Raw genomic sequence first — 24,961 nt, forward strand, 5'->3', positions numbered from 1 at the left:
TAATCGACTTGAGATAACAATAAAAGTTGCGACATAAACGCACTATACCATGGGATATCTACTTACGTTATTGTTTCTCTATGATTTTACTAACTGGGAAAAATACATTGTATTCCTCATGAATTTTTGCTATCACTCATTAATTTTTCCATAAATTTCTATTAATTTAGTAAAGAAGTGTACAGTAACAATAAACATAAATAAATAAAAAAATACTTGATGGCTAGCAATAATAATTGGCAATGGTTTTGAACTACCTAACCTAAAAAAATATCTAAAAACATAGATATTCTTGTCATGTCAAAATTATCAATATATTTGGTAATTTAAATATGCTATTCGCAATTCGTCATGGAAGATGAAACTGAAGATTTCCATAATAAATTCTTTACGAATGTATCTTGATCCTCAAATAGCGCTGATACTCTACCTGGAAAATTTAAAATTTTATTCTGGAAAACCGGGAATTACTCATGAATTGTTTATTTTAAAATGGGTGGCCACCCTGATGATTGTAAGAAATGTTGATTTTTCATTTAATAATCATAATCATAATAATTCAATTTTAGAATCTCAGCCTGGGGTCCCTCAACCATCAGTCAAATATTTTGAAATGATTACTGGCAAAGATTATGGGTACAAAATTTGTTTTGTTCGATTCATTTGACTAGAAGGATGAGAAGATTTTCTGTTGCTGTTTATAACAAAATATATTTTTATAATTTTAAATATGTATTTGATGCCAAAAATTCAATCCTTGAAGATAACGAAAAATGTGTAGCAAACTATAAACTGAAATTATTATATTCTATTAAAATCTATTGAACTCGATTGTCTTCAATATTGTGAGCAATTTTAGTTATGTGAAGCTAAATTTGATTTAGATAGAGGTGATTTTTGGTTGCAGGTGAGGGTGATGGACTGCTACCTGCACGAGGGCATCAAAGTGTTCTACCGGGTAGCCATGGCCATTCTCAACCTGTTCTACAAGTACTCGTCCAACCAGAACTCCGAGTGGATGAAGGAGATTGTCAGTCATGGATATGACGCTACGCTGGCCAAATTCTGTCGGCAAATTCCAGTATGTTTTCTCTGTGGTCAGCAATGCATACACAATTATTATTTCATTTTTCTATTTTGTTGATAGAGCCAGCATTAGATTACATTTTTGCATTAAGGTGTCTTACCACTGCACCGTATCATCACAGAATAGATACAGAATGGAAACTCGGCTAGTACCCTGGCACAAATATCCGCCATCTTGTTAGAAAGTTCAGCATTGTAATAGTATATAAATGGGAGGTTCGGATCACTTAATTGATCCGGATCAATTGATCTCGTTCATTGCCGCTAGCCATTCAAAAGACCAGGATTTCGATTTCCAACAAGATGGCGCAGTCACGTGACGTGTTTTGGTGCACCCAAGTATTTGTGACATGTAAAAAGCATTGGTTGGATAGGCGTTTGATTGCTAGTTTCCATTCTGTATCTATTCTGTGGCATCATCCTTGGATAGGTAAAGGAACATGATCGGAACGTAACATGCATAGCAATGCCCACTGCTACGTATCGACAACGTTACATACACGTTATATCCGCGTTTATAACTGGTAGACAACGCGTATGATGATCTTGCATACCCCTTCCACATGTGCTACACATAGCACATACACGCATACGCTATACTAGTTTTAACCGGGTCTACAACGCGGTACATACGGTATATGTACATACGTACATATACGGTACGGTTACGGACCGGTCTATTGGGCATTGCCAGGCAATAATACACGTGAACTATTCTTTATTGCATGGACCGGTCCTAATATGATACGGTGCAGTGGGCAGAGACCTTTAGAGTCGAACAATAGTAGTCGAGTGTTTTGTAGAGGAGGTAGCTGAGAGTGTTGAGAGTAACGCATGCGCATTCAAATGTGTTAAAACGTATTGGAGCGGCGAAGGTGGATTGTATCAGAGAAGGTAGCTGAGAGTTAAAAATAGTGCATGTATTCTAATGTGACTGAACATGTTGAAGTAGCAAATGTAGCTTAGAAGGTGGAGATAAGCGGAGACATTTAGATCAAAATCAAAAAAAATCTTTATTGGTTCTTCAACAACAATAAATGTACAAAAAAACTTTCAGCAAAAATAAAAGATACATGTGTTATGTGAACACTTTGCTACATTGTCTGATATACTCCAACCTCACCGCTCCACTATTATTTGACTCTTACAAACGTTCTGTTATACAAATAGTAATTGCTGGATGCAAGTAGAAGCCAAAGCTTGAAACAAAATATCGCAAATACAGGCTAGAAACAATAGCTTAGAGCGAAATGTAAATAATTGATTTTTCTCATTATGGGATATTAGCTAGGTTTTGAAGTCAGGGTTAGATTAGATTAGATTAGATTTCTTTATTTATGTATGTTACAGTAGGGTGTTGAAAATATGTCACCCAATAGGGTGGAAGAGTAGGAAAACTATATTTTCTAAATAAAACATCATAAATTCGCATTCATCTTCAATATTCAGTAAAATGTAGCGGTTACAGTTTGTTCTGCGAATAAATGTTATGGTTGGGCTGTAATAAATATTAATTTTAACTGTAAGGAACTATGTTTTGTCTACTCTTGTCAAGGTTTTATCTTCTATATACCAAAAATAAGACATTATATTTGAAGACATTTGTTTAGTACCATCATCGCTGCCTCAAAAAATAAATTTGAATTTATCTTCAATCAAAATATAAACTTACTAGAAGACAGATTCCTGTAAGTCTCTTCAATAGTCCCTCTTATTTGAGACATGATCAATTGCGTCAACCGTTTATTATATAATTTTGAGTGTAGGATTCTTGAATTCTTTGAGAAGAGCTGTGAGATGTTTCTAAAAATGGGGAAGAGAAGATTTGGATTTGTAGACTATTATCACTTACCTTATTGTATTGTCGTTCAGAAACGGTTGAATATCCAATTAACCTGTACAAAATTATAGTAAACTAAAAGTAAGTGCCGGTTGCACAACAGCCGGTTAAATTTTAACCGTGATTAATTCCACGAGAACCAATCAGATAAGCCATCTTTTCAAAAAAAAACCCTTCTCTGATTGGTTCTCGTGAAATTAATCACGGTTAAAATTTAACCGGCTGTTGTGCAACCAGGCCTAAAACTTTAAGATAATGACAATTTAGGATGTACGTGACAATAGTATGTGCCGGATATCGTGTGATGTTTGTTGTCTGAAAGAGATTAGTTTGTTTATTAACTTCGTTCATCATCTAAATAAAACTCTGTACACTTCATAATATTTATTATACTGTTATTGAATTTCCTCATAGTATGCCCTCAATAATATTTATTCAAATTCAAAGGCAAAGTTTGTTTGATCTATGATCTAGGTATATTGTTTGGTTTTCATCGCACTTGTCAAATAGTCTTATCTTCTCGATGTTTGATCTTGCATGAGAGATGGAATTGAATCAACTAATTGTTTTTATATCGTGACTTCATTTCTTGAAGGCAAATTTCCCTCATACGTCACACAAAAAACATAGATTATATTGGATTTGAGATAATACTCTTATTTATGAGGTGCAAGTAGATTATTGTTCATATCGGCATTCGACTAGCTAGTTTGTATCGAAATTGTTGTGAACCGAATTTGTGATTTTGAAGAGCATCTACAAGCTTATTTCATCAACGAATACATCCTAGTACATTGAGAAATTGTGAATTAGTTGCTTTCTTTACTACTGCCAACTCTACTTGGAATGTTCAAAGCTCTACTGACCTTATTCTTGGTCAGTTAACATTCATCAATCAATTCTCTTACTACTCTTACTACAACAACTTTATTCAACACATTTCTTATTCATCTGAAAATTCTATATGTGAGATCGATTCATACTTGAAAACTCTATTTTTCTTCAATAATATTTCTTGAAATTGTCATAACCAGTTATTAAAAAAAACTAACATTTTTCAAAAACTAAAGTTTTGGTTGTCACTCCACTATCAATATTCAGTGAACTGAAAACTTGACTTCTAGCAGCAGAGTATACAATAATTTAGTGTGTATATTTCGTGTAACATTTGTTTAGTGTGCATGATTCATCATTTTTGTTGTTGTCAATGGCCGTTTCACACTTACCGATTGTCGGCAGATACAATTGTTCTCCAATTGGTCATTTCTCACCAACAGCTGATTCTTAGCCAATCGAAGAACAATAATTGACCACGACAAGTCGACGGTTTTGCATTTCTCTTAATGTTTAAATGTTTGAATGTTTAAATGTTTATATGTTGCGCATTTACGGCGAAACGCGGTAATAGATTTTCATGAAATATGACAGGTATGTTCCTTTTTTAATTGCGCGTCGACGTATATACAAGGTTTTTGGAAATTTTGCATTTCAAGGATAGTATAAAAGTAAAAAGGAGCCTCCTTCATACGTCAATATTAGAGAAAAAACAGACTATAGAATTATTCATCATAAATCAGCTGACAAGTGATTACACAGATGTGTGGAGAAGCGAGTCTAATCACTACCTCCGTAAACAAAGCCATAGTGCATTCTGGTGACGTCAGCACAGGTAGGGCTCCTTCACCAATAAAAATATTGTTGATTTCAGCTGATCTATATCAGCTAGTGTTTTTATTGGTGTAGGAGCCCTACCTGTGCTGACGTCACCAGAATGCACTATGGCTTTGTTTACGGAGGTAGTGGTCTAATGCTGTATTTCCATAAGGTCTATACTTGTGGATGAGAATACTGCGTGAGGTCTACTGTTCACAGAACTAATAGTTATTCTGAGTATCGGAATAAGTTGTGAGAATGAAGCCATATAATTGGCCGAGGGTTGATTGGAATTTACTCACCCGGTTGCATAAGTCTATTAACTTTTAATCGATCGCGATTGAAAACCACGAGAGCCAATCAGAGAAGTCTTCTTCTAAAAAAAAGATTCCTGTAAATTTTAATTATGATTAGATTACATGAGAACCAATCAGAGAAGGTTTTTCTTAGAATAAGACTTCTCTGATTGGCTCTCGTGGTTTTCAATCGCGATTTAAAGTTAACAGACTTGTACAATCGAGTGAGTAAATGCCAATCAATCGGCCAATTGGCTTCTTTAATATGGCTTCTTTCTTACAACTCATTCTGCTGCTTTATGTTTGAGTTTTCGGTTACTAGAGATTCATAATGTTTTAACAACCGAAACTAGTTTATCAAATATTTTTTTGTAATCAAAACCAAATTCAAATGATCTTTATTCACAAAAAAAGTAATACAGCAGCAGAAACATTATATAAATAGTGAATATTCCCCACAAAGACAACAAGTCTGGGTGTGGGGAATGAGCACCGTGAACTGCATTACAACAACCTGACAGTTGAAGATTTACAATAAAAAAAACAACAGAAACAATAGAATAAGTAAAGCAGAATAAATAAATAAAAAAGCATCTTTAGAGGATGTGGAGAGCACTTAATGTTGTTGAACCCAAAGTAATTGGGTAAAAATCAGTAGTTGTGACAATTTCAAGACGAAAGTTTTATTCATTAAAGACGTCTACCTCAACAGTATGACAGTCGTAAGGCCCATTGACGGCTGAAATGATATATTCAAGCCAGATGGAACCTCCCCGCAATGGACTCCCCATAAAAAAACCACATTTACCTCAATTTCACATTGACTGTAACACACGCAGTTGCTGATCTATCATATTGTTGATTTCTATTTGACAGGTTAGTCCAAGAAAAGTGCTGCGGGCAGCGTTTGGGATCCGAGCGCTGTCGACCGCCTACATTCAGCGGGTTTTCCTGAAGACTGAAATGACGCTGAAGAGTCAGCAGAACATAATGGGCAGCCAGCGTCAGCTGTCGCGATCGCGCTCCAGCGAGAATCTGCCGACGTCGCAGTCGCAGGCCGACATATCCATGATGTCACACACCCTCACCATCAGAGAGGTAACTGTCGCATCAATTCGCAATGTATCTTACAACTCTGGATGATGTAAAGCGATACTTTCGCCACTTTTCAACTTGGTCTGTGAAAGCAGATTTCAAATTTCATTGCATGGCGGGTCGCTTGTTCATCGCTTCTATCATCTTGATTTCCTTCTCTTATCTATCTGAAAGGAGATAATAATAATAAAAGTATTTATAATAATTTTACTTATCATCATCTCAAAAGAGCTACAACATGGATTATATCGTATCGTATGGGTTACAACAATATCAATAACACATGAATTTGTCCACTTTTTTAGAACTGGTGTAGTTTCATGTCTTCAAGAATGAAATGTTCTTGTCTATAGTATTAATTACTATTCCTTCAATAGCTCCTTTCACATTGGCAGCAGTAACGTTTTCTATCATTTCAATCTATCGTAATATGTACTCGTGCTTACTGATTATCCTGAACTAAACTTTTTTCTCTTGTATAAAACTGCTCGATGATAATTAGCAGAGATGACAGAAATAATTTTATTTCTTTACTTTATGATAATTAGGCTCCTTCAATTGCTATCTATGTATGTGATGTATCTGAATTGGAGTAATCCATACTTTCTCCCCATCTATATAATAAATCATGGTTACTTATTATCTCTCTTCACATTTTAATCTTCAAAGTTATAAATGGTTAAAGGGCAAATTTCAATATTTCAGTTTTTGAGTTTCTCTGAAAATGAAAAACTTATTAAATTAATGTTGTATTAATATTATTTTTAATACTTGGGTGACGGGCAAACCCCGATCCATCATTATTATTGAACATTTTTAGCTTCATCAATCTTATGTCAACATCATTATGTGCTCAATAACAAATCCTATACTCAAGGAAAACAAGCAGATAATTTGAGAAGATTTCTGTGCAATGTACAGTTTTAAAACTGTAATTTTATGTAGTTTAATATCGTTCTATTATAATTAATTGAGTTGTCAATATTTAGTAATACTACCTGATCAAAATCTAATCAATCAATAATGTTATTCAATTCAACACAATATACTAAAAGAAAAAATATAATAAAAGAAATAAAAAATACATTTTTGTAATGTAAATTTTTCTCAGTAGTAATACTACTGAATATTACTTATGTGCACATTTCAAATTATGTCGATATTCAAATAAATATGACATGGGGTTGAACAGTTTAGAAATCATGTCCAAATTAAGAATTCACTATAACGATAATTACAAAATTATTATGCAGTTGGAGCTATCGCATCATCCTATTTTTTTTTTTTTTTTTTTTTTTTGCAATACTGGAATATTAGGCTCAACTAATTATGAAAATAATTGCGATATTATTGTGAAATGATTAAGGCTCAACTCACACTTTCGCGACTCAGGTCGAGAAAAGACTCGACTCTAGTCGACAGCATGTGTTTACAAATGGTGACATCGCGGAGACTAGAGTCGACTGGTCTGAGTGTCACTATTTGGAAACACATGCTCTCGACTAGAGTCGAGTCTTTTCTCGACCTGAGTCGCGTAAGTGTGAGTTGAGCCTTAATCATTTCACAATAATATCGCAATTATTTCCATTAATGATTTTTAGCTACAAATTTAATTTGATTGAAGGATACTTTTCAATGTTTCTTCCCATTACAAACTGCTTGTTAATATAATCATTTTTGAATACTTAAATTACAACATTGCAGTCTGATTTTTATAAATAAATGCTATTAGTATATATACGTTTGTGGAGCGGAGCGCTTACATAAGGAAAGCGTTCCACAAACGTGAATAGAAACTGGTAGCTTTTATTTATAAAAATCAGATTGCTATGTCGTAATTCAAGTACTCAAAAGTGATTGATTGAAGGCATGGAAAACATGAGAATTTGTGCTCACTGCATTTTTAGATGAAAACAGTAGGCGTCATGAAATGTGAGCGCAGTAGCCAGCCAGCTAGATTGCGTCATCGCCACCAACCGAAGTTTTTAACACCTATTGGCAAATTATGAAACTCATTCGTTAAAAACGGATGATTGGATATAAAATGACGTCAGCTACATCGGAAAATTTAGCACAAAAATGGGCGTGACCACTACCTCTGTAAACAAAGCCGTAGTGCATTCGTGTGACGACAGCACAGGTAAGGCTCCTACACCAATAAAAATTTGTTGATTTCAGCTGATCTATATCAGCTAGTGTTTTTATTGGTGTAGGAGCCCTACCTGTGCTGTCGTCACACGAATGCACTACGGCTTTGTTTACGGATGTAGTGGCGTGACACCTACCGTCTTCTTCTGTGTACCGTGGTAGTGCTGTAGGGGTAGGGTTTACACTGTATAAATTACAGTGTAATTTGATGATGTTATGCCTAAGCACTAGGATTTACTGTATGCTGATACGCCGATGTTGACATAAGATTGATGGTTGTACCCTCTCTGGTGGCGGGTCTGATGTAACGGTAGGAGCATTCTTCTAGGAATCTCCGAGGAGCCTGAAAGCCAGGTTGAGGACACGGACTGGCGCTTTGAGTTCATTGGTATGTCACCTATCTTGGCAGGCTGATGCTGATGCGATCTAACTGTTCTGTCCGTTCATCTGCTTTAAATGTTCGTTCACGTCTGTCTTAATCCAGCTTACATCTTGGTAAACCTTGCCTTTAACCGCCAAACCAATTATCCGAAAATAATTTATTTCACATCCAATGATACTCAATAATTGTTTCATTTTCAACGAACTCTTTAATGATTTAATCATGAAATACTTGAGTTCGGACTATTACAAAACTAGATAATAATGGGCAGTATATAAATCAAAATTCGGGGGAGGAACAGTGCTTGGGCTGAGCCTGTTGATACTCCCCCAGTCATCTTGATGATTTCTGAATCAATAAATGAATGCGGAAATAATTTTGAGCACTGAAACAACATGATTGGGTTTCTTGCAAGCTCTGCTATTTGCGTTGATGTTCTTCACTCTAATCTTGAAAAACGAGTACGGTATGCAAATTAGGGAAGTTTTTCTTCCAATGAATTATGAAAATATTGAGTGAATGGCTATGAATTTACTAATACTGCCAATGCCCAATTTGTTACTATTAAAATTTATAATCGCATAATATCACGGAAAGCTAACGCTTTTTGAGTTTTCTGACTGAGTTTAGTTTAACAGAGGAAGGGGACCGTGTCGGCGGGTGGTTTAGATTAGTGAAATAGAGACTCAGCCAAAATGAAATGTCACCTACCACGTAATTTTCTTCGATTCTCTGACATCTGATCATTTATTAATGTTTGTGTGAAATGTAAAATATACTCATCATTTATGCACAATGTCACTAAATTGCGTTTGTTGGTTGTTGTAACTCTATTGCATCATGTGATTTGATGTGTGACCACTTTTCATTTCAAAATTCACTGTTAGTAATCTTATTGTTGAAGGGAGTTTTTCCAGTTATGTTTCGGCTAATTCTTTACAGTTAATAGAGCTCTATACTTGATGATAAATATTGATCACAGACCAACGTAAGGAACATTTTTTTTAAATAATCACAGTGCCTTCTTATTTCTTTGTAGTTGTTAGCCAAAAAAGTGTAAGTTTCTTAAATTTCAATCAAGTTTCTCCATATTAATGTATATAAATTGATCAAATTCATTCGCAGCAAATTTTCAAATCAACTTAACATAATGCAGTTGTTAATTTACCAGTGTTCTATAATTATACAGTGATCTAAGACATGAACATAAATATAAACTTTATTTTATTAAGGAACTTGATAACCCATTTTCTGAGCTTCTCATAAAGACATCCCTTTAAAAATGTCAATAACTTTAAAAAATCAACAAATTCCTTAAATAACCAACTATATTTTAAAACGTCTTGCAACGCACATTTATTGATTGAGTTATGAACCATTATGCACTGACTGTATCTTTGAATTGCATACAATTTTATTCGAATCGTGGAATAATTATTGTATTTTACTTGCAGTTGAAAAAAAGTAATCGTCACATTTCTTAATTTATTGTAATTTTTCAATCTATAAAATATAAATTTACTTCTTTATCTACTAATAATTTATTATCAAGATTTCTCATGAATTTATAGATTGGTATTAAATAGTAACAGCTGTATTGCTTCTCATACTGAATATTGATAAAATACTCCACATAGTAATATTCAATTAATTGTGGTTATTTTTAACAGCAAGCTACATTTTGACATTTGTGAAACTGAACCTGTGCCCTGTTGATAATTTCTGAATAAGTGAATTAACCTTTTTTATGCGAAGAAGTAGTTTTCTAAACTGAAGCTTCCATTTCTATTCATTCAGTTCAAGGGAAAGAGTTTATAAAAATATCAAACATTAGAATATGACTGTGAGCTTTTCAAGTATTTTCTAAATTGGATAGTTATTTAATAATTGCTATAGCCTAATAAAGACATTACTTGGTAAATGTAAACAAACTTGGTATTGGTCATTATTATTTGAGGTGTAATTTCATAGAGTGTAACATCAAAAGAAAGTAAAGGTTCAGTATGAAACAGAGTTTACAGAGTTTCAGAATAAAATCTATGATTAAAGCTAGTTGCATCAATAAATTTAACATCAAAACAAATAATAAATAAAAGTTGGGATAAAATTTATGATTGGTGCTAGTTATAATATAAATGAATTAAACATCAAAACAATATTAAAAAATTGAAATTTTACGATAAGAGCTAACTGCATCAATGAATTGAACAGTTGAATGCAAAGGGTGCAGTGAGTTGATTAGTGGTGAAATGCGGCGCTAAAGGCAAGGTTGCTTCTTGTACTTGTGTCTAAATGGTTTGGATGTTGTTCTGTCTCGCTGCCGGACAATAGGGCCAACACTCGCCCGAGCCCAGAGTGGCATCAATGGGAAGTTATCTCATCAATAACATCAAATCGCGCATTGTCGAGCAGAATGACGTAAGTGCCTAACCTAACCTAACTCTGCTCTACACCTCCACCTCCTTTTTCAGCATTCGTCATGTCTACATTGTCTCCCACGTGTCTTGCTATGTTGCTACTCTATAACCACTACAATTTATATGTTGAATGATGAATGTTTTATGTTCTATGCACCACAGCAATCATTGTCGTATTAATAGGCCTATTATTTGTTGTTTAGAACCAGAGTTTCAATATTTATTTGAAGAATGTAAATAATAAAACCATCTTTGCTATGGTTTGAATTCAAAATTTTTTATAGATGTTAGCAATGTTATTTTGATTAAAGGTAGATGAGCAAAGTATTTTTTTTATATTGAAATTTGTTTATTCCATTCACGCTTGTAAAGTTGGAAATATTAGTAAGCTTTGTAATTTGTATTTGATGATTTAGGTCAGGTTTCTATGAAACTTATAAAATCTAATAGATTGTTAAATCTATATGTTTAATGGTTCATAGGCCCGTTTTCTAATGGAATCTAAAGGACCGTTAAATCTATAATTTTAATGATCCATTAGATTTTCTAAGTTTTATAGAAATTGGGCCTTACTTGATAGAAAATCACTTACTCTAATAAGTAGGAGTAATTAATATAGTTTCTCCTAATATCGTTCTTCAAATATAGAAAATCACTTACTTTGATAGTTAGGTAGGTTATAGTTTCTTCTAATATCGTCCTTTAAATATCAATGATCATGAAGTGTTATTTTTGTTTCTATTCGATCCACTTAAAAACTGAGCGTATTGTTTTTGGTAGCATTATTTCTTGCAGAATAAAACCTTCAATTTAAATTTTTAAATTATTAAAGATAAAATGATTATTTGTTGAAATTAACATTTGGGGTAATTTTTTAAGTATTACCCAGAGCTGTACTACTCTCATTACGCGTCAGAAGGAGCTGATATGGCTGAGTGGGCTAAGGCGTTGGTCCACTGGGGTAAGACCGAGGTAAATGCCTTGTGGCTCTGAGCAAAATGCATGGCTCCCAATTGTAATTTACAGTTTTTACTAACCTTCCTTGAATTCAGGAGCAAACTATCAAATCTTCCCGGTTTTTGTTGTTTTCTTTTTCTATTTATACTGTTATCAAATCTTACTATTTTTTAAAGAGTGGTTTGTGCGTAAGGAATGATAAAGAGAGGTCTCCAGTGGGCTCCGAATCTCCATGAAGAGAGTATCTGAAGGAACCTAGTTCACTGGTCCAATGGAATTACGACCACTTGTATAATCTGAATGAAGTGTTGTTCAGAAACTTGGGCGGCCGCTCATCTAACCACTGACCAATGCAAAATGTGTGCTTTTTTTCTGTGACTCTTCAAAACTGCGTAGCATAAAATAATGATTCCAACCATATCTCTATAATACCTCTAGTATCCTTTCAAAAATTCATTTTGATAACGTTTAAAATATTAATCTATTCAATAAGTTATCTTCCAACACTTCAATCACATTATATAATATATTTCTAAGACATTATAGGTCTCTGTTTCGAATACGAATAAAACTTCTCTAGAGTATACTTTATACTTGTCAGGGCTCTAATCCATTTCCATGTGAAATAAAAATACATTTAAATATAATCAACCTTCCTGGCATCATTGTTTGGTATCAAAATTCTTCTAGAACTCAGGCCATTAATTTTTTCCTCTCCGTGAATAATAAATGCTTTACCACCAAATTGAGCTTTCATCCTATTTCAACTGACCATTGTTGTGTCAGAGTAGACAGTTGTGTTGTGTGTACTTATTTTTTCAAAATTTGGAAACTATACTTATTAATGACCTTTATTACGTTTTCCACGCTATAAATGTGAGTTTAACCACCACTTCAACTGAGTGTAATTTCTTTAGAATTGAATCGATTTAGTTTTACAGTTGAGAAACAATGAGTGCTGTGGTTCATTTAAAAACTTTTATTTAGCTTGTCTGTTTTTATGTTTTAATTTTAAGGTATCTTGCAAGTGTTATGCTTGGGTTTAATAGCATATTATGATTTATGTTCTTTGATTATTTGCTTGAATTCATATTTTGTAATTTATTTAATTTCTTATTGTTTTACATGTTGCGTTTCAAAGTGTGTTATTTCATTTTCTCTATATTTCGAGCTAGCCTAGAAATTAATGTGAGAATTCTTTATGTATTTTTTATTAGTGTTGGAACTGCAATGAGTCTTGTTGCCAGAAGTGTAATTATTACTTTGTACTTTTGAATATGGCTCCTTCATTATGGATGATTTTGTTATCATACTTCATAATTCTAAAAAATATTTTTTTAACTATACTAAATTTGATCAAAGAGAAAACGGGCAATCACCCACAATCTCTTCTATTCATTCATGTTAGTGTCACTTAATAAATAACAACAATCCCAAATAAGCTTTTGACATTTATATAGTTATGAAAGCATTTAAAATTTGAGGAAATTCTAGTAGAGCAGTCTGCAATGTATATGCATTATCAACATAATTATGTTAGATGTTGCAAAAATAAAATTTTCCACTTTTTCTTATTGAAATTAATGTTCTTATTGAAGTACTGTTCTTTCCGGTGTTGCTTTCAACACCTTTAACGCATTTAGAAACCTTCTGCTTCACCAATACCGCTGAAGATGTGTTGGTTTCAACAGGAAACTATTAATAGTCCTGTATTTTCTATTGCATACTTTGTGCATTAATATTCAAATAGTAGTTTATACATCAGTTTTACAATGATGGTCTTTAACGCACTGGTTAGATGTAGAGTTAAGTGTCTTAAACATCTAACGAGTGCTTTAAATACCTTATAAAACTGTTGCATACAGTATTTTATCTACGAACATTCAAGCAAAGTATCTCATTGCTGAATAAATTGTTGTAAAGTTGCGATTACACCAAATTTATTAACAAAATGTTAATAACTTAATCCGTATGGATTAAACATAACTTATCATACACATGATGAACATATGTGTTTGTCAAGTTCTGTTCAATCTAATAGAATCTATAAGGATTAAGTTATTAACATTATGTCAATAACTTTGGTGTAAACGCAGTTTTAGGCTAGCAATCAACCAACTTGCATAAATTTATGGTGAAAAGATTGAAATAACAATCATTGATAAAATGGTACTCAGAGAGAGTGAACATTAGACTTGAAATACTGAAAACAAGACACAAACTGAAAACTTGACAAACTGGAAACATGACGTACTGAAAACTTGATAGACTGAAACCTGCTGCTAGAATCAGAAACCGTGTTTTAATGTTGATGCCACCAGCATCGAAAACTGTGTTATAATGTTCAAGTGGTTGCATTAAGTCCTCATTTTAGTATAGTTTTAAAAATCCATTGCGAAAAGACCCCTGGTATGGTATTGGTTGTGATGTTGTTGTAATGTTTATATTATAACATGGTCGTAGATAAATAATTTAGTTGATACTTAATAATAGGTTAGTATTATATTAACAAAATGTTAATAACTTAATCCTTATAGATTCTATTAGATTGAACGGAACTTGACAAACACATATCATCATGTGTATGATAAGTTATGTTCAATCTAATAGAATCTATGAAGATTAAGTTATTAACATTTTATTAATAACTTTGGTGTGAACGCAGCTTTATTCCTCGTTTAGAATAAGAGATGAATATTATAGACCTTCTAGGGGTCTTCAGAAACTACAGATACTAGGGGTACAGTAGCCTATAGAAAAGCAAAAATCCTTGATTGCTTTTTGTAAATTTGAATCTATGTTAAATGAGTGATATGTTGTTTTGCAGCTGTTTACACTGTGGTCATGGCTACCCGAACGCATCACCATGTACCAGCCTGTGCTGCTCTACACCACCGAGGAGCATGGTTGTAGTCTGACCACCTTCTATTTGCGCGTTGAACAGCACGAGCCTACTTTGCTCATGATCAAGACTTGCAGCAACGAGGTAAACAGCATTACTTCTTATCGCACCGTTCACACTCAATCCAATAACAGAATACATTGGTTCTTATGGAACTGTTCACACTGAACTCATTCATTAGTACTAAATTCCAAGTTCCAAATTCCAAGTAGGTTTTTTGATAGCTTTATCCGATTACTGTCGACTATTACTGTATTGGCTGGGTAGAAAACAGATCCACACTCAATCCAATAACATAATACATTAGATCTTATGGAACTGTTCAACCTGAACTCATTCATTAGTACTATCATAGAAAAAAGATAGCATACAAAGATATCGCATGTTATAGGTCGGTTTTGTTCCAAATTACAAGCCAATTTTTTATTAGTAACTCAATCCGATAACTGTCGACTATTACCGTATTGGCTGGGTAGAAAATAGATAGCATACGAAGGTATTGCATGGTATAGGTCGTTTTTGTTCCGAATTCCAAGCCGATTTTTTATTAGTAACTCAATCCGATTACTGTGGACCACTGTCAATTATTTTGATATTGGCTGGGCAAGAGTATAAGAACGGCACAGTATGAGAGACTGCCAGCGTCACATAGCTCCACTAAAAATAACTACTTGAAGTTAACGGTGTAATAATAATATTTTCTTGTCAGTAGACCACGAAGGCAAGAGACAACGTTAACGAATGTACATTAAAATAGATAAACAGTACCTGACAGTTACGTGATACTATAATATTCTCTAATAACACTATAATCTCCGACAAGAAGATGAATCAAGAAAAACTCATTTTTCTCTCAAAGAACTCGTCCATCTTATAAAGTGGGTTCTGTACCAGCCAATCATATATCTTTGCCTTGAATATATTGAGAGGTGCAGTTCGGAGTCAGTTGGTAGCTTATTAATTTTTTTTTGGCCAACAATCTCAAAACTATTCAATGACCGACAGTCATTTGGAATATAAATGCCCTAGCTCTTTTGTCAATTATTATAGAAATAACTAGTACAGTTTTTAAACATTTTTACATAAACACTACTAGTTTCAGCGCTCATGCCATTCTCAAGTGTCAAAATGATATAGTGAGGTCCACATTATAATGACAGTGTACGATTGACAATACTGTTGCTGTCCTTTTCTATCATACAACAAAACAGATAGCACTATCTCTCTCTCGCTTTGCAATGTCTATTTGCCAGAATATTTTATATTCACTTTTGACAGTGACTGTACAAAACTGACCAAACAATTCTCAGCCGCCATTTTTTTTCTTCATTCTATCAAAATACTTGAGTACACAAGTCGTATAATTGATTTAAAATGTATTTTTGAAACAATGAAATAATTTTTAAACATTACTGTATGAGAAACACAAATTAAAATACCTGAAATGACATTTTAAAAGTTGATAACTAACCATCCTAGACTTCATCCATGCTTCAGTTAGCCTACCCGTATAGGTTAGACCTACTCGTACCGGTATAAATAATATTGAAAAGTTATTTAAGAATTAATTCATTGAAATTACTTATTTTTGAATAGGATTTCTATTTTTCTATTATTTTTAAAAGAAATTGGAGTAGTATATCTACCAAATAACTTAATTTCTGTTATTTGTTGTTTCTGTTATTTCTTTTGTTTTGAAATTCAGATTGTTGTGTCACAGCTTTTTAAATTAGCCGCTATTTCAGGTTTGTATAAAAATAAAAATCTGATCTCAGTTATGAAAGCAAATTTTTGAATCAAATTATGAAAAAATATATTTCCTTGATTAATTTGACATTAAATTAATCATTTTATCAAGGAAATTATAATTATTATTAGATTAAATTTAATGGGATGAATTGAGTAACAGCTGTGTACAGTCAGTGGCAAAATGGAGAGACTTGGCAACGTTTTTCTCCTATCTTTCTTCACTGCCATTATAACGTGGACCTCACTATAGAATGCAATATTGATGGTTGGTTCAGGTGTTCGGGGCGTACTGTTCAACCCGGTGGCAGGAGCGCAACGTGAAGGACGAGCGAGGCAACCGCATGGCCTACTTCGGCACGGGCGAGACCTTCCTGTTCAGCCTCTACCCCGAGCGCAACAAATACCCCTGGGTGGGCATCCAAGAGAATTCCGTTAACCATTCCGCTGAGCTGTTCATGGCTGCTGATTCAAAGATGATAACCATTGGAGGAGGGTGAGTACGCATCTAATATGTTACTGTAGTCATTTTACTATTTAGATTTAGTTATTCGTCAATGATAAAAACACATAATCATAGAATTTGACTGAGTCACTGTCAATGTTGTAGAACCGTTCCATAATGAAATGAAAACATATATAATCAAATTCTACAGTTTTATTTGGTACAGGACCATTGTTTCGTTACCACACAGATCACAGCTTGAAAATGTGACCTGTGTGGTCACGCAACCATGGTCTAAAACTGTAGAATTTGATTATATATGTGTTTTTATTTCATTAATCATAGAATGTTTGCTGATTCAAAGAAGTTAACCATTGGAGGAAGTTGAGTGGGATATATCACTCTAGTAATATGTTGCTATTTTACTATCCAACTATCTCATCTATTTATTAATTCGTTAATCTTAAAAATACATAATCATAGAATGTTTGGGAATGGGAAAACCAGGCTTAGCCCATACTATATTATCCCCGAATTTTGATTTAAAATTAGTCCAAAAAAGGTTATGTTTCGTCAGCACTTGACACTTTTAAACGAAAATATGAATTAACATTATCATTTGAACAACTACATTCTCTCATTTATTTCCTTCTAATCAAATGAGATGAAAGTATTCTTTATCAGGCTAATCATGGATTAAGCCAAATCTACGGTTGGAAACTAGAAAGGAAAACTGATAGGAGATTTTCTAGTCCTCAAAGTATTGTACTTTATAAATATTATTTTTCTTGGTTAAGTGGTAGAGTGAACATTACTGTCCAATTTTCGCTAGGTCATTATATTTACAAATATTGTTTGTTTTTCAGTTTTGTGTGTAATGTGCACTGTGGTTTGAACAGCTATGTCTTAAAAAGGATCGACATTCAGTAATTCATGATTATTTAATAGAATGAGAATTTGCATTTTATTTCTGACTAATTGTGCTGTCTGCTTATTTATTTATTTATTCGAGTAGAGGTTTTAATATTAGTACTGCACAATGTCAATAGTTGTCAGTGTAGATCATAGTTCTTGTTGAACCCAGGTTTCGGAAATCCAAGACATAGACGTTTTTTGTACGAGGTCCCTAGTTTTCTCGTAGGTCCCTTGAGCCGGGGTCACACCTATCATGCAGCTTTCCAATCCTACTCATTACCGATGTTTTTGTGGAGGGTTGGTGATAGAACAGATCACATGTGTAGCATGCAGCATTCTAGGCTGTTGTCATCCATGAACGGACAGGAACGCTGCATGACGGCTACTCTATAAAATGATTGCACATTGCATTTTATGTTCTTGTTGACGACTGTATTAAAATTGTTATTACTTTTTAAAATGATTTCACATTTATCTATTCAATCAGTTATTCAGTATTATTACATAACTTTCAGAAAATACCACAGAAGACAGGCTCAATCCCAAAGCTGTTTCAATTATAATTTATACAACAGCCTAGATGTAGCAGCTAGGATATGTGTCACTTTGGCATTTTTGAACTACAGATTCCAATTTACAATCCGAAAGAAACAAGAAACTTTTTTATTTAAAAAAATACTTCTAAAAAGAATTAATAAATTAAAAACAATTAAAAAAGTTCAAACTCTGAAGAAACTGTAATATTTTAAGACGAATAAGACACACACAAGATTAATTGCGTTTATCTCTTTTCTGTATAGGGCTACTTGTAATAAAAATAGAAAGAAAAATAAAAAATCTCAGTACCCTTTTTGAATTATTTAATCACAACATGTTTTGGACATTGACGTGGGTGATTATACATTCAATGTCCAAAACATGTTGTGATTAAATAATTCAAAAAGGGTACTGAGATTTTTTATTTTTCTTTCTATTAATTGCGTTGTATGTTGGTGTTACAGAGAAGGGCAAGCCATCTGGATGGATGAGAACATCAGGTTTGGGAAGAGTGATCACTGCCTGACGTTCAACAACCCGCCACTCTGCTCCGGCCGCGACTTCGAGATCAGGGTGCTCGAGGTCTACGGATTCGGTGGCGTCTGATCTCATCCCATCTGCCACCGCCTGCGGCTGCGTCTGCGTCTGCGGCTGCGTCTCCGTCTGCGGCTGCGGCTGAACTTATCTTCTGTTCTCCTTATTGTAGCTTCTACAGCCATTACATCAACTGGTTCATAGGTCAACATTGTTTCAAAAACATTCAATAAATCTTTTGAATTCCCAATAGAAATTTCTACCTTGTATCCGAACTACTATTGATTGGTTGGTGTTAATGTCGGAGACTGTGTAATTGTTTTTTTTCAAATTGAAGAGAATTAGCAAAAATATCAAGGTGAAGCTTTTGATGTATCATATTATATTCAATATAATGGAAATCTCCACTCATACTATGCTTTATATTAGTCAAATATTTTGTAAATAATGTGGTCTACATTCCAAGAATGAGGAGCACGTTTTTAAAGTTTAAATTAACATACTTTTTACTATCGATAAGGTTGGAACGGTTTATTCAATTCTATTACAAATTAGTAACCAGTTTTGTTGAAGAAGTGATGGCTGTTGAAAATGGCTGATCAGCACCTACAGAATCGTCGAACATGAGTTTAGTTCCTTCCTCAATATTTTTATCCCAAAGATTCGCTTTTATTCTATTATATGCATCGTAATCGTAATGTGTTGACATTTATATTATATTAAAACTATTGTTATCGTTGTTGTTCTAATTTTGATGTAATGGGGGGCTCAAATGTTTCTCTTTTCCACATGAAAATCTATTCTTCATCTATTCTTCATCTTTCAATATCTATGTATAACTTTTCTACCGGTTTGATTATTTTACTTCACATCAGATTTCACAATGTATTATTAATATCTATTAATTTCCAATATCGAGTTTTTAGTAAAATATTATGAAACTCTGTTGTCTATGGTATTTGGTATGTTATTTTAGTTTGGCTGATAGTTTTAGATGGCCGTATTAGTAGTTACCCGAAGTTGCTTTCCAAGTTACCATTATTTTGTGAAAGCTCCAAGTGAAGACAAGTCACATTATCAACTGCCTGTGAATAATTCTCTGCTATTGATACACGTTTCTTTTTCTTGAACTTGAGTATACGCTTTAGTTATCTTATGTTGATTTTATAAATCTTTATATTGTTATTATTTTTCACATCTCTTGTTACAGAATATATTTCTTCTCAACTATATTCTCAAATCAGAAGATAAAAATGTAGATTTTGTGAATCTATTACGAAGTTCAGCTAGATCATGTGATGATTATATCTTGGAAGATTTTTGTTACTAGCTTACAATCTTAGAATTTATTTTTCTATTTTGTTTCATTAATATGAGCATTATTCGTGATTGTTATTTCTTAGGTTTATCAATTCAGATAATAATAATTATCAATTGAACAGTATTGTAATTGTAAATGTATGCATGCAAATTTATTTCATTAATGAAAAGTGTTAGTTAGGCTCTCATATATTCATCGAGTCTTCCCAAATTAATTGTAAATAAATCAAGTTTTATACTTATTATTTAGTATTTTGTAAATATATTTTGTATTATTTAGTGATTAAATTGTATAAAGACTTATTGAAAGAATTTTGAGCTTTACAGTCGCCAAGCTCCATCAGAACTAAAAGAGGATTTATTAGTGAGATATTAGTAGAATTGAGGTGGAAACTGCACAATTATTTTCCTTGATGCAAGCAAGCATGGAAAAATGTACGTTTTTTTTATTAAACTATGGCTTTAATTTGAAAACAATTGTTACAATTTTTATTTTTCAAGATAAAAGAGAATATTTTTCATTATTTTCAATTAAAAATAATCTTCTCTGGTGTCCCTAAATAACATTAGATTGCTTTAAAATTATGTACATCCACGAAAAGGTTATAAAAATGAATTTCAACTCATGCAATAATTTTTCATTTGATTTCCTTTCCTAAAGAATTTCTTCAAGGAATTGATTATACACTATTAACTATTAATTAAGTAAGGTAATATTATATTTCGAATTCTTCATTGAAATGCTTATCCGATAAATTAAGTTGAATTATACAGACAACTCAAATTATTGATGTTTGATCCTATTAAATTTCAAAACATATCATAAAAGCTAGTATTTTATAGATGTTTTACATAAAAAAATTTTCAGTAGTTAATAAAAATTCCAAGCATTTCACGCCAAGAAGCATTTACTGATTCTATTTTTCAATCGAACCTAAGTTTTAGTTTGAAACATTTTACTATTTCATGATACTTTTCAAACTTGGGATGAAGTTTGATGTATCATCAGCGAAATGATATGATTCTGCAGGAGTGAAACTGACGACTATTTTTAAATGCTATCAACTCACAGATAACATAATTACTTCATAACTCATGTTCGTTGTGATCCTCTAGAAAAACTGTTTCACTCTTCTTAAAGTTCTATAAAATAATATAAAAGAGCAATACAAGATTTCAATCATTATTGGTGTTATCATCATGGCACTTGAATCCTTGTTAGCGTGGCACTTGGTGTTTTCATTGCGATGATTTGAATCCTCTAATAAACCAACGAAGGTAAATGTAATAGAAGCTTATGAGTTGGTAAGTAAACTCTTATTAATCTACTTTTATTCAATAATCTTGATATCACAAATTTTATGGTCAGTCAATAATAATATTCTCTACAAATGTATTATTCAATGGTAATTATGTCTCAATATATTCTATTTGCAACTGTCCATCAAAATCAATTTCTCTAGCATTATGAATTTCCATTTACTATGGTTTTGAGATCAGTATATAATATAATATTATCTTTTTGAATGTATCAATTAGAAACACCAAATAAACGTTATTAGTATAATATTGTTGATGTTGTTTGATGTTTAGATAGTCGTGAATAACGTAGTTATCAATATAGAGCGAATCTTAGAGTATGTAGTTTTGAAATTAATTAGACCTTTTAGGTAAATGATAATAATAATTATATAAATAATTATAATATTATAATATTCAATGTGATTCCAGTTCAATGATTTTGCCATTGAGAAGTAATGAATTAGCCATTTGTGGTAACTTATCGTTCAACTATTGAATGATATTCAATTGATCTTATCTTGAATATTAAACTCGATTGACTCGATTCACCGATCTTAAGCTGCATCACAAAATAATTAGCAAGCCATGATTGCATTATCATGGATTGATTAGCATTATCATGATTAGTGAAACAGAATTACATAAAAGTGTGGCAAACATACACTAATTACCGTACAGGTACTAGCTTTACGGCCCACAGTATAATGGTGAGTTCTGGTGACATTTTTTTTTTAATTCACGAAAGATTCATTGTTATCACTTAGATATAACAAGAATAATGATTATAAAAATAAGCAAATGTGTACATTCAATTCTGGAAACGCAACCATAACATTCCAAAATCCAAACTTCTACATTTCTGGAGCATACCATTTCCAACTCTCTCCTATTCACTCTTTCTTTTCCTCTACATTTCATTTGTGGATCGCCATCTTCATCTCAATAATTATGTAGAAATAATGTCCATGATTCATGTAAAACATAGAAGTATTGCAGTAAGAAACTTACAATAAAATGTGCAGTCTTACAGAAAGCAAATGTTTTGAAATATGTTGGACTATTTTCCGTATCAATTACCTATCAATGACAAACTCCTGTATTTCGATCTGAATGCAAATGATAATCTGGGTTTGCTGCCAAATTTATAATAATTAAACATTTTAATGAACAGGTAGGCCTGTAGGACTTAGTCCCGGATTGACCATGAATCTTTGATCATTTCCCCAACCTTTGCTTTGTGAGAAAACTATCTGTAAAAATAATGATAAATGGATTCAAGTATTTAGTGAATATCACTCTCTCTATACTGTATCTATAATGTTAATTCAAAGAAATTAGAAATATACTGAAATACTAGAAATTGTGCAATGATGTTTGTAAGAGTAGAATTTTATGTACGAAAAATTTGGTGATGAACTTTATACCATCTTCAATAAATTATCTTACTATTTTATAACAATGTTCAAAAACTTATATTATCTGAATTTCATACTGATGCTACATAGCTGTCTCTAGTTTAATAAAAAACTTAACCTGGATAATATTCTACAAATGGATAGAAACTGTAAAAACTTGTTCTCTAGTAGATTTTATGACTGCTATTATTATTTCTACTGTATTGAATAAATTAATTATTTTTCAAAATTACTCTAATTGGGTTATTTTTTGTAATTATTAAAATAATATTAAATCCATAAAGTTTTGTATGCATTGGTATAGATCACATTAGATAAACTTAGAAGAATGAATAGGGTAAAGTCTACCATCTTTATGACAATAGAAATTTATACACTGCCGAATGTGTTAAGATTGATATTGATCTTTTGCGATCGCATAATAATGGTATTAATTAGAAAATAATGAGTGAGTTTTCTGATTTTTGAGAATGTTTTTTCAATTGCATAATATGATACTTTGTATGTTATTATTATTGAAAATTAAAACTACTATTATCTATCAATTAACTCGAAATATGATTTCAACTTCGCAAATTTTGTATTGCTTATATTTTGGAAATTACTAGATAATACTTTTTTGAATGGTTTAAATTCAGAGTTTTTAAAAAGTCTTTCAACCTTAAATTTAATGCTCTTAGCAGGGAACAATTGCATTGTAGTTGAAAATATCTAGCGAAATTATTCATAATTGTTAGTAAGTGTGTGGTAAGTGATTTAGAATTACTGTATTGTAGTTTCATTCAAAGTATTTATGTATCAATCTCCATGAAAATGCAATGGAGTTATTTATTGAAAATACTTTCATCGAATTATTGTGAAATGTCATTTTTATGTTACAACAGTTGCAATATATAGCTATTCATAATGCGAGTATAACCCAATTTTCAGGAATAGATTGTATAAAATTCTTGAAAGACAGAAATCATTAAGCTTAAGATGGAAAGATGAGTCAAATGTTTGTTGTATCCTATTCAATGTGTAATCTTGAAAATAAACGTGTAATTACAATACATATAAGTTTTATATTTCCCAAGACTAAACATTATTCTAACTTGAACGTATTATTTTATTGAAACAAGAGAAAAGAGCTTCTAGATTAAGGATTAGTATCTTACTTCACATGGACGGGAAGGCGCCTTTTGCAGGCGAGAATGATGTTTCTAGTCGAGGCGTTAGCCGAGACTAGAATTTCATTCGAGCACTGCAAAAGATATTCACGTCCAAGTAACGTACACTATTTTTTGTCATAATCTAAAGAAAAATAATTTCGAAATAGAAATCATTATTCTGCTTGTGCTGGAGTTACTGCATGCATTCTATAAACATAACCTAGTTTACAAATTTCGAATCAGGAATTTTGTGGAAGTTGACAAAACTTCCACCTGGAGTGCTGAAGGTGGTATTTTTGTAACAGTTTTGCTGTTCCTATTTCGGAACTAGGAAACATACTTGACTATAAAGAAAAAAAATAGTTTCATTATAGTTGACCGAGCGAAGTGAGGTCTAAGATTCAAGTCGACGGTTTGGCATTTCTCTTAATATTTAAATGTTTATATGTTGCGCATTTACGGCGAAACGCGTTAATAGATTTTCATGAAATTTGACAGGTATGTTCCTTTTTAAATTGCGCGTCGACGTATATACAAGGTTTTTGGAAATTTTGCATTTCAAGGATAATATAAAAGGAAAAAGGAGCCTCCTTCATACGTCAATATTTATTTATTTATTTATTCCATTGTCATTACAGATCATAATTATAATAAATATAATATGATTGGGAGAAGACAACAGGCATAGCCCAAAACTGTCTTCTCCCAATTTTTTACAAATACAAGTTTCAAAAAAGAATAAGGTTAAGATTTAACTTTCCCTTCAAAAAGTCCAATTTTCACTTCAAAACTAAAGACTAAACTAAAAATTTTGATATTT

General features: G+C 32.4%; 1 protein-coding gene across 5 annotated transcripts in view; it reads left to right on the forward strand.

The window, feature by feature from the left end:
• LOC111046209 (GTPase-activating protein skywalker) overlaps positions 1-24,042 on the forward strand; it is a 103,737-nt gene extending 79,695 nt beyond the window's left edge. The window contains exons 5-11 of one of the 5 annotated variants that reach the window (XM_039425051.1): positions 908-1,081; positions 5,752-5,973; positions 8,447-8,506; positions 11,797-11,889; positions 14,702-14,860; positions 16,801-17,018; positions 18,884-24,042. In XM_039425051.1, coding sequence (XP_039280985.1) covers positions 908-1,081; positions 5,752-5,973; positions 8,447-8,506; positions 11,797-11,889; positions 14,702-14,860; positions 16,801-17,018; positions 18,884-19,025 — 1,068 coding nt within the window. In that variant the 3' untranslated portion in view covers positions 19,026-24,042. Of the gene's footprint in view, positions 1-907; positions 1,082-5,751; positions 5,974-8,446; positions 8,507-10,831; positions 10,919-11,796; positions 11,890-14,701; positions 14,861-16,800; positions 17,019-18,883 lie in introns of all 5 variants that reach the window. The other 4 variants (XM_039425054.1, XM_039425052.1, XM_039425053.1 and 1 more) reach the window with 4 other exon arrangements.
• The last annotated feature ends 919 nt before the right edge of the window (positions 24,043-24,961 follow it).

This window comes from Nilaparvata lugens, chromosome 3, assembly GCF_014356525.2.
Source record: "Nilaparvata lugens isolate BPH chromosome 3, ASM1435652v1, whole genome shotgun sequence".
Taxonomy (NCBI): Eukaryota; Metazoa; Arthropoda; class Insecta; order Hemiptera; family Delphacidae; genus Nilaparvata; species Nilaparvata lugens.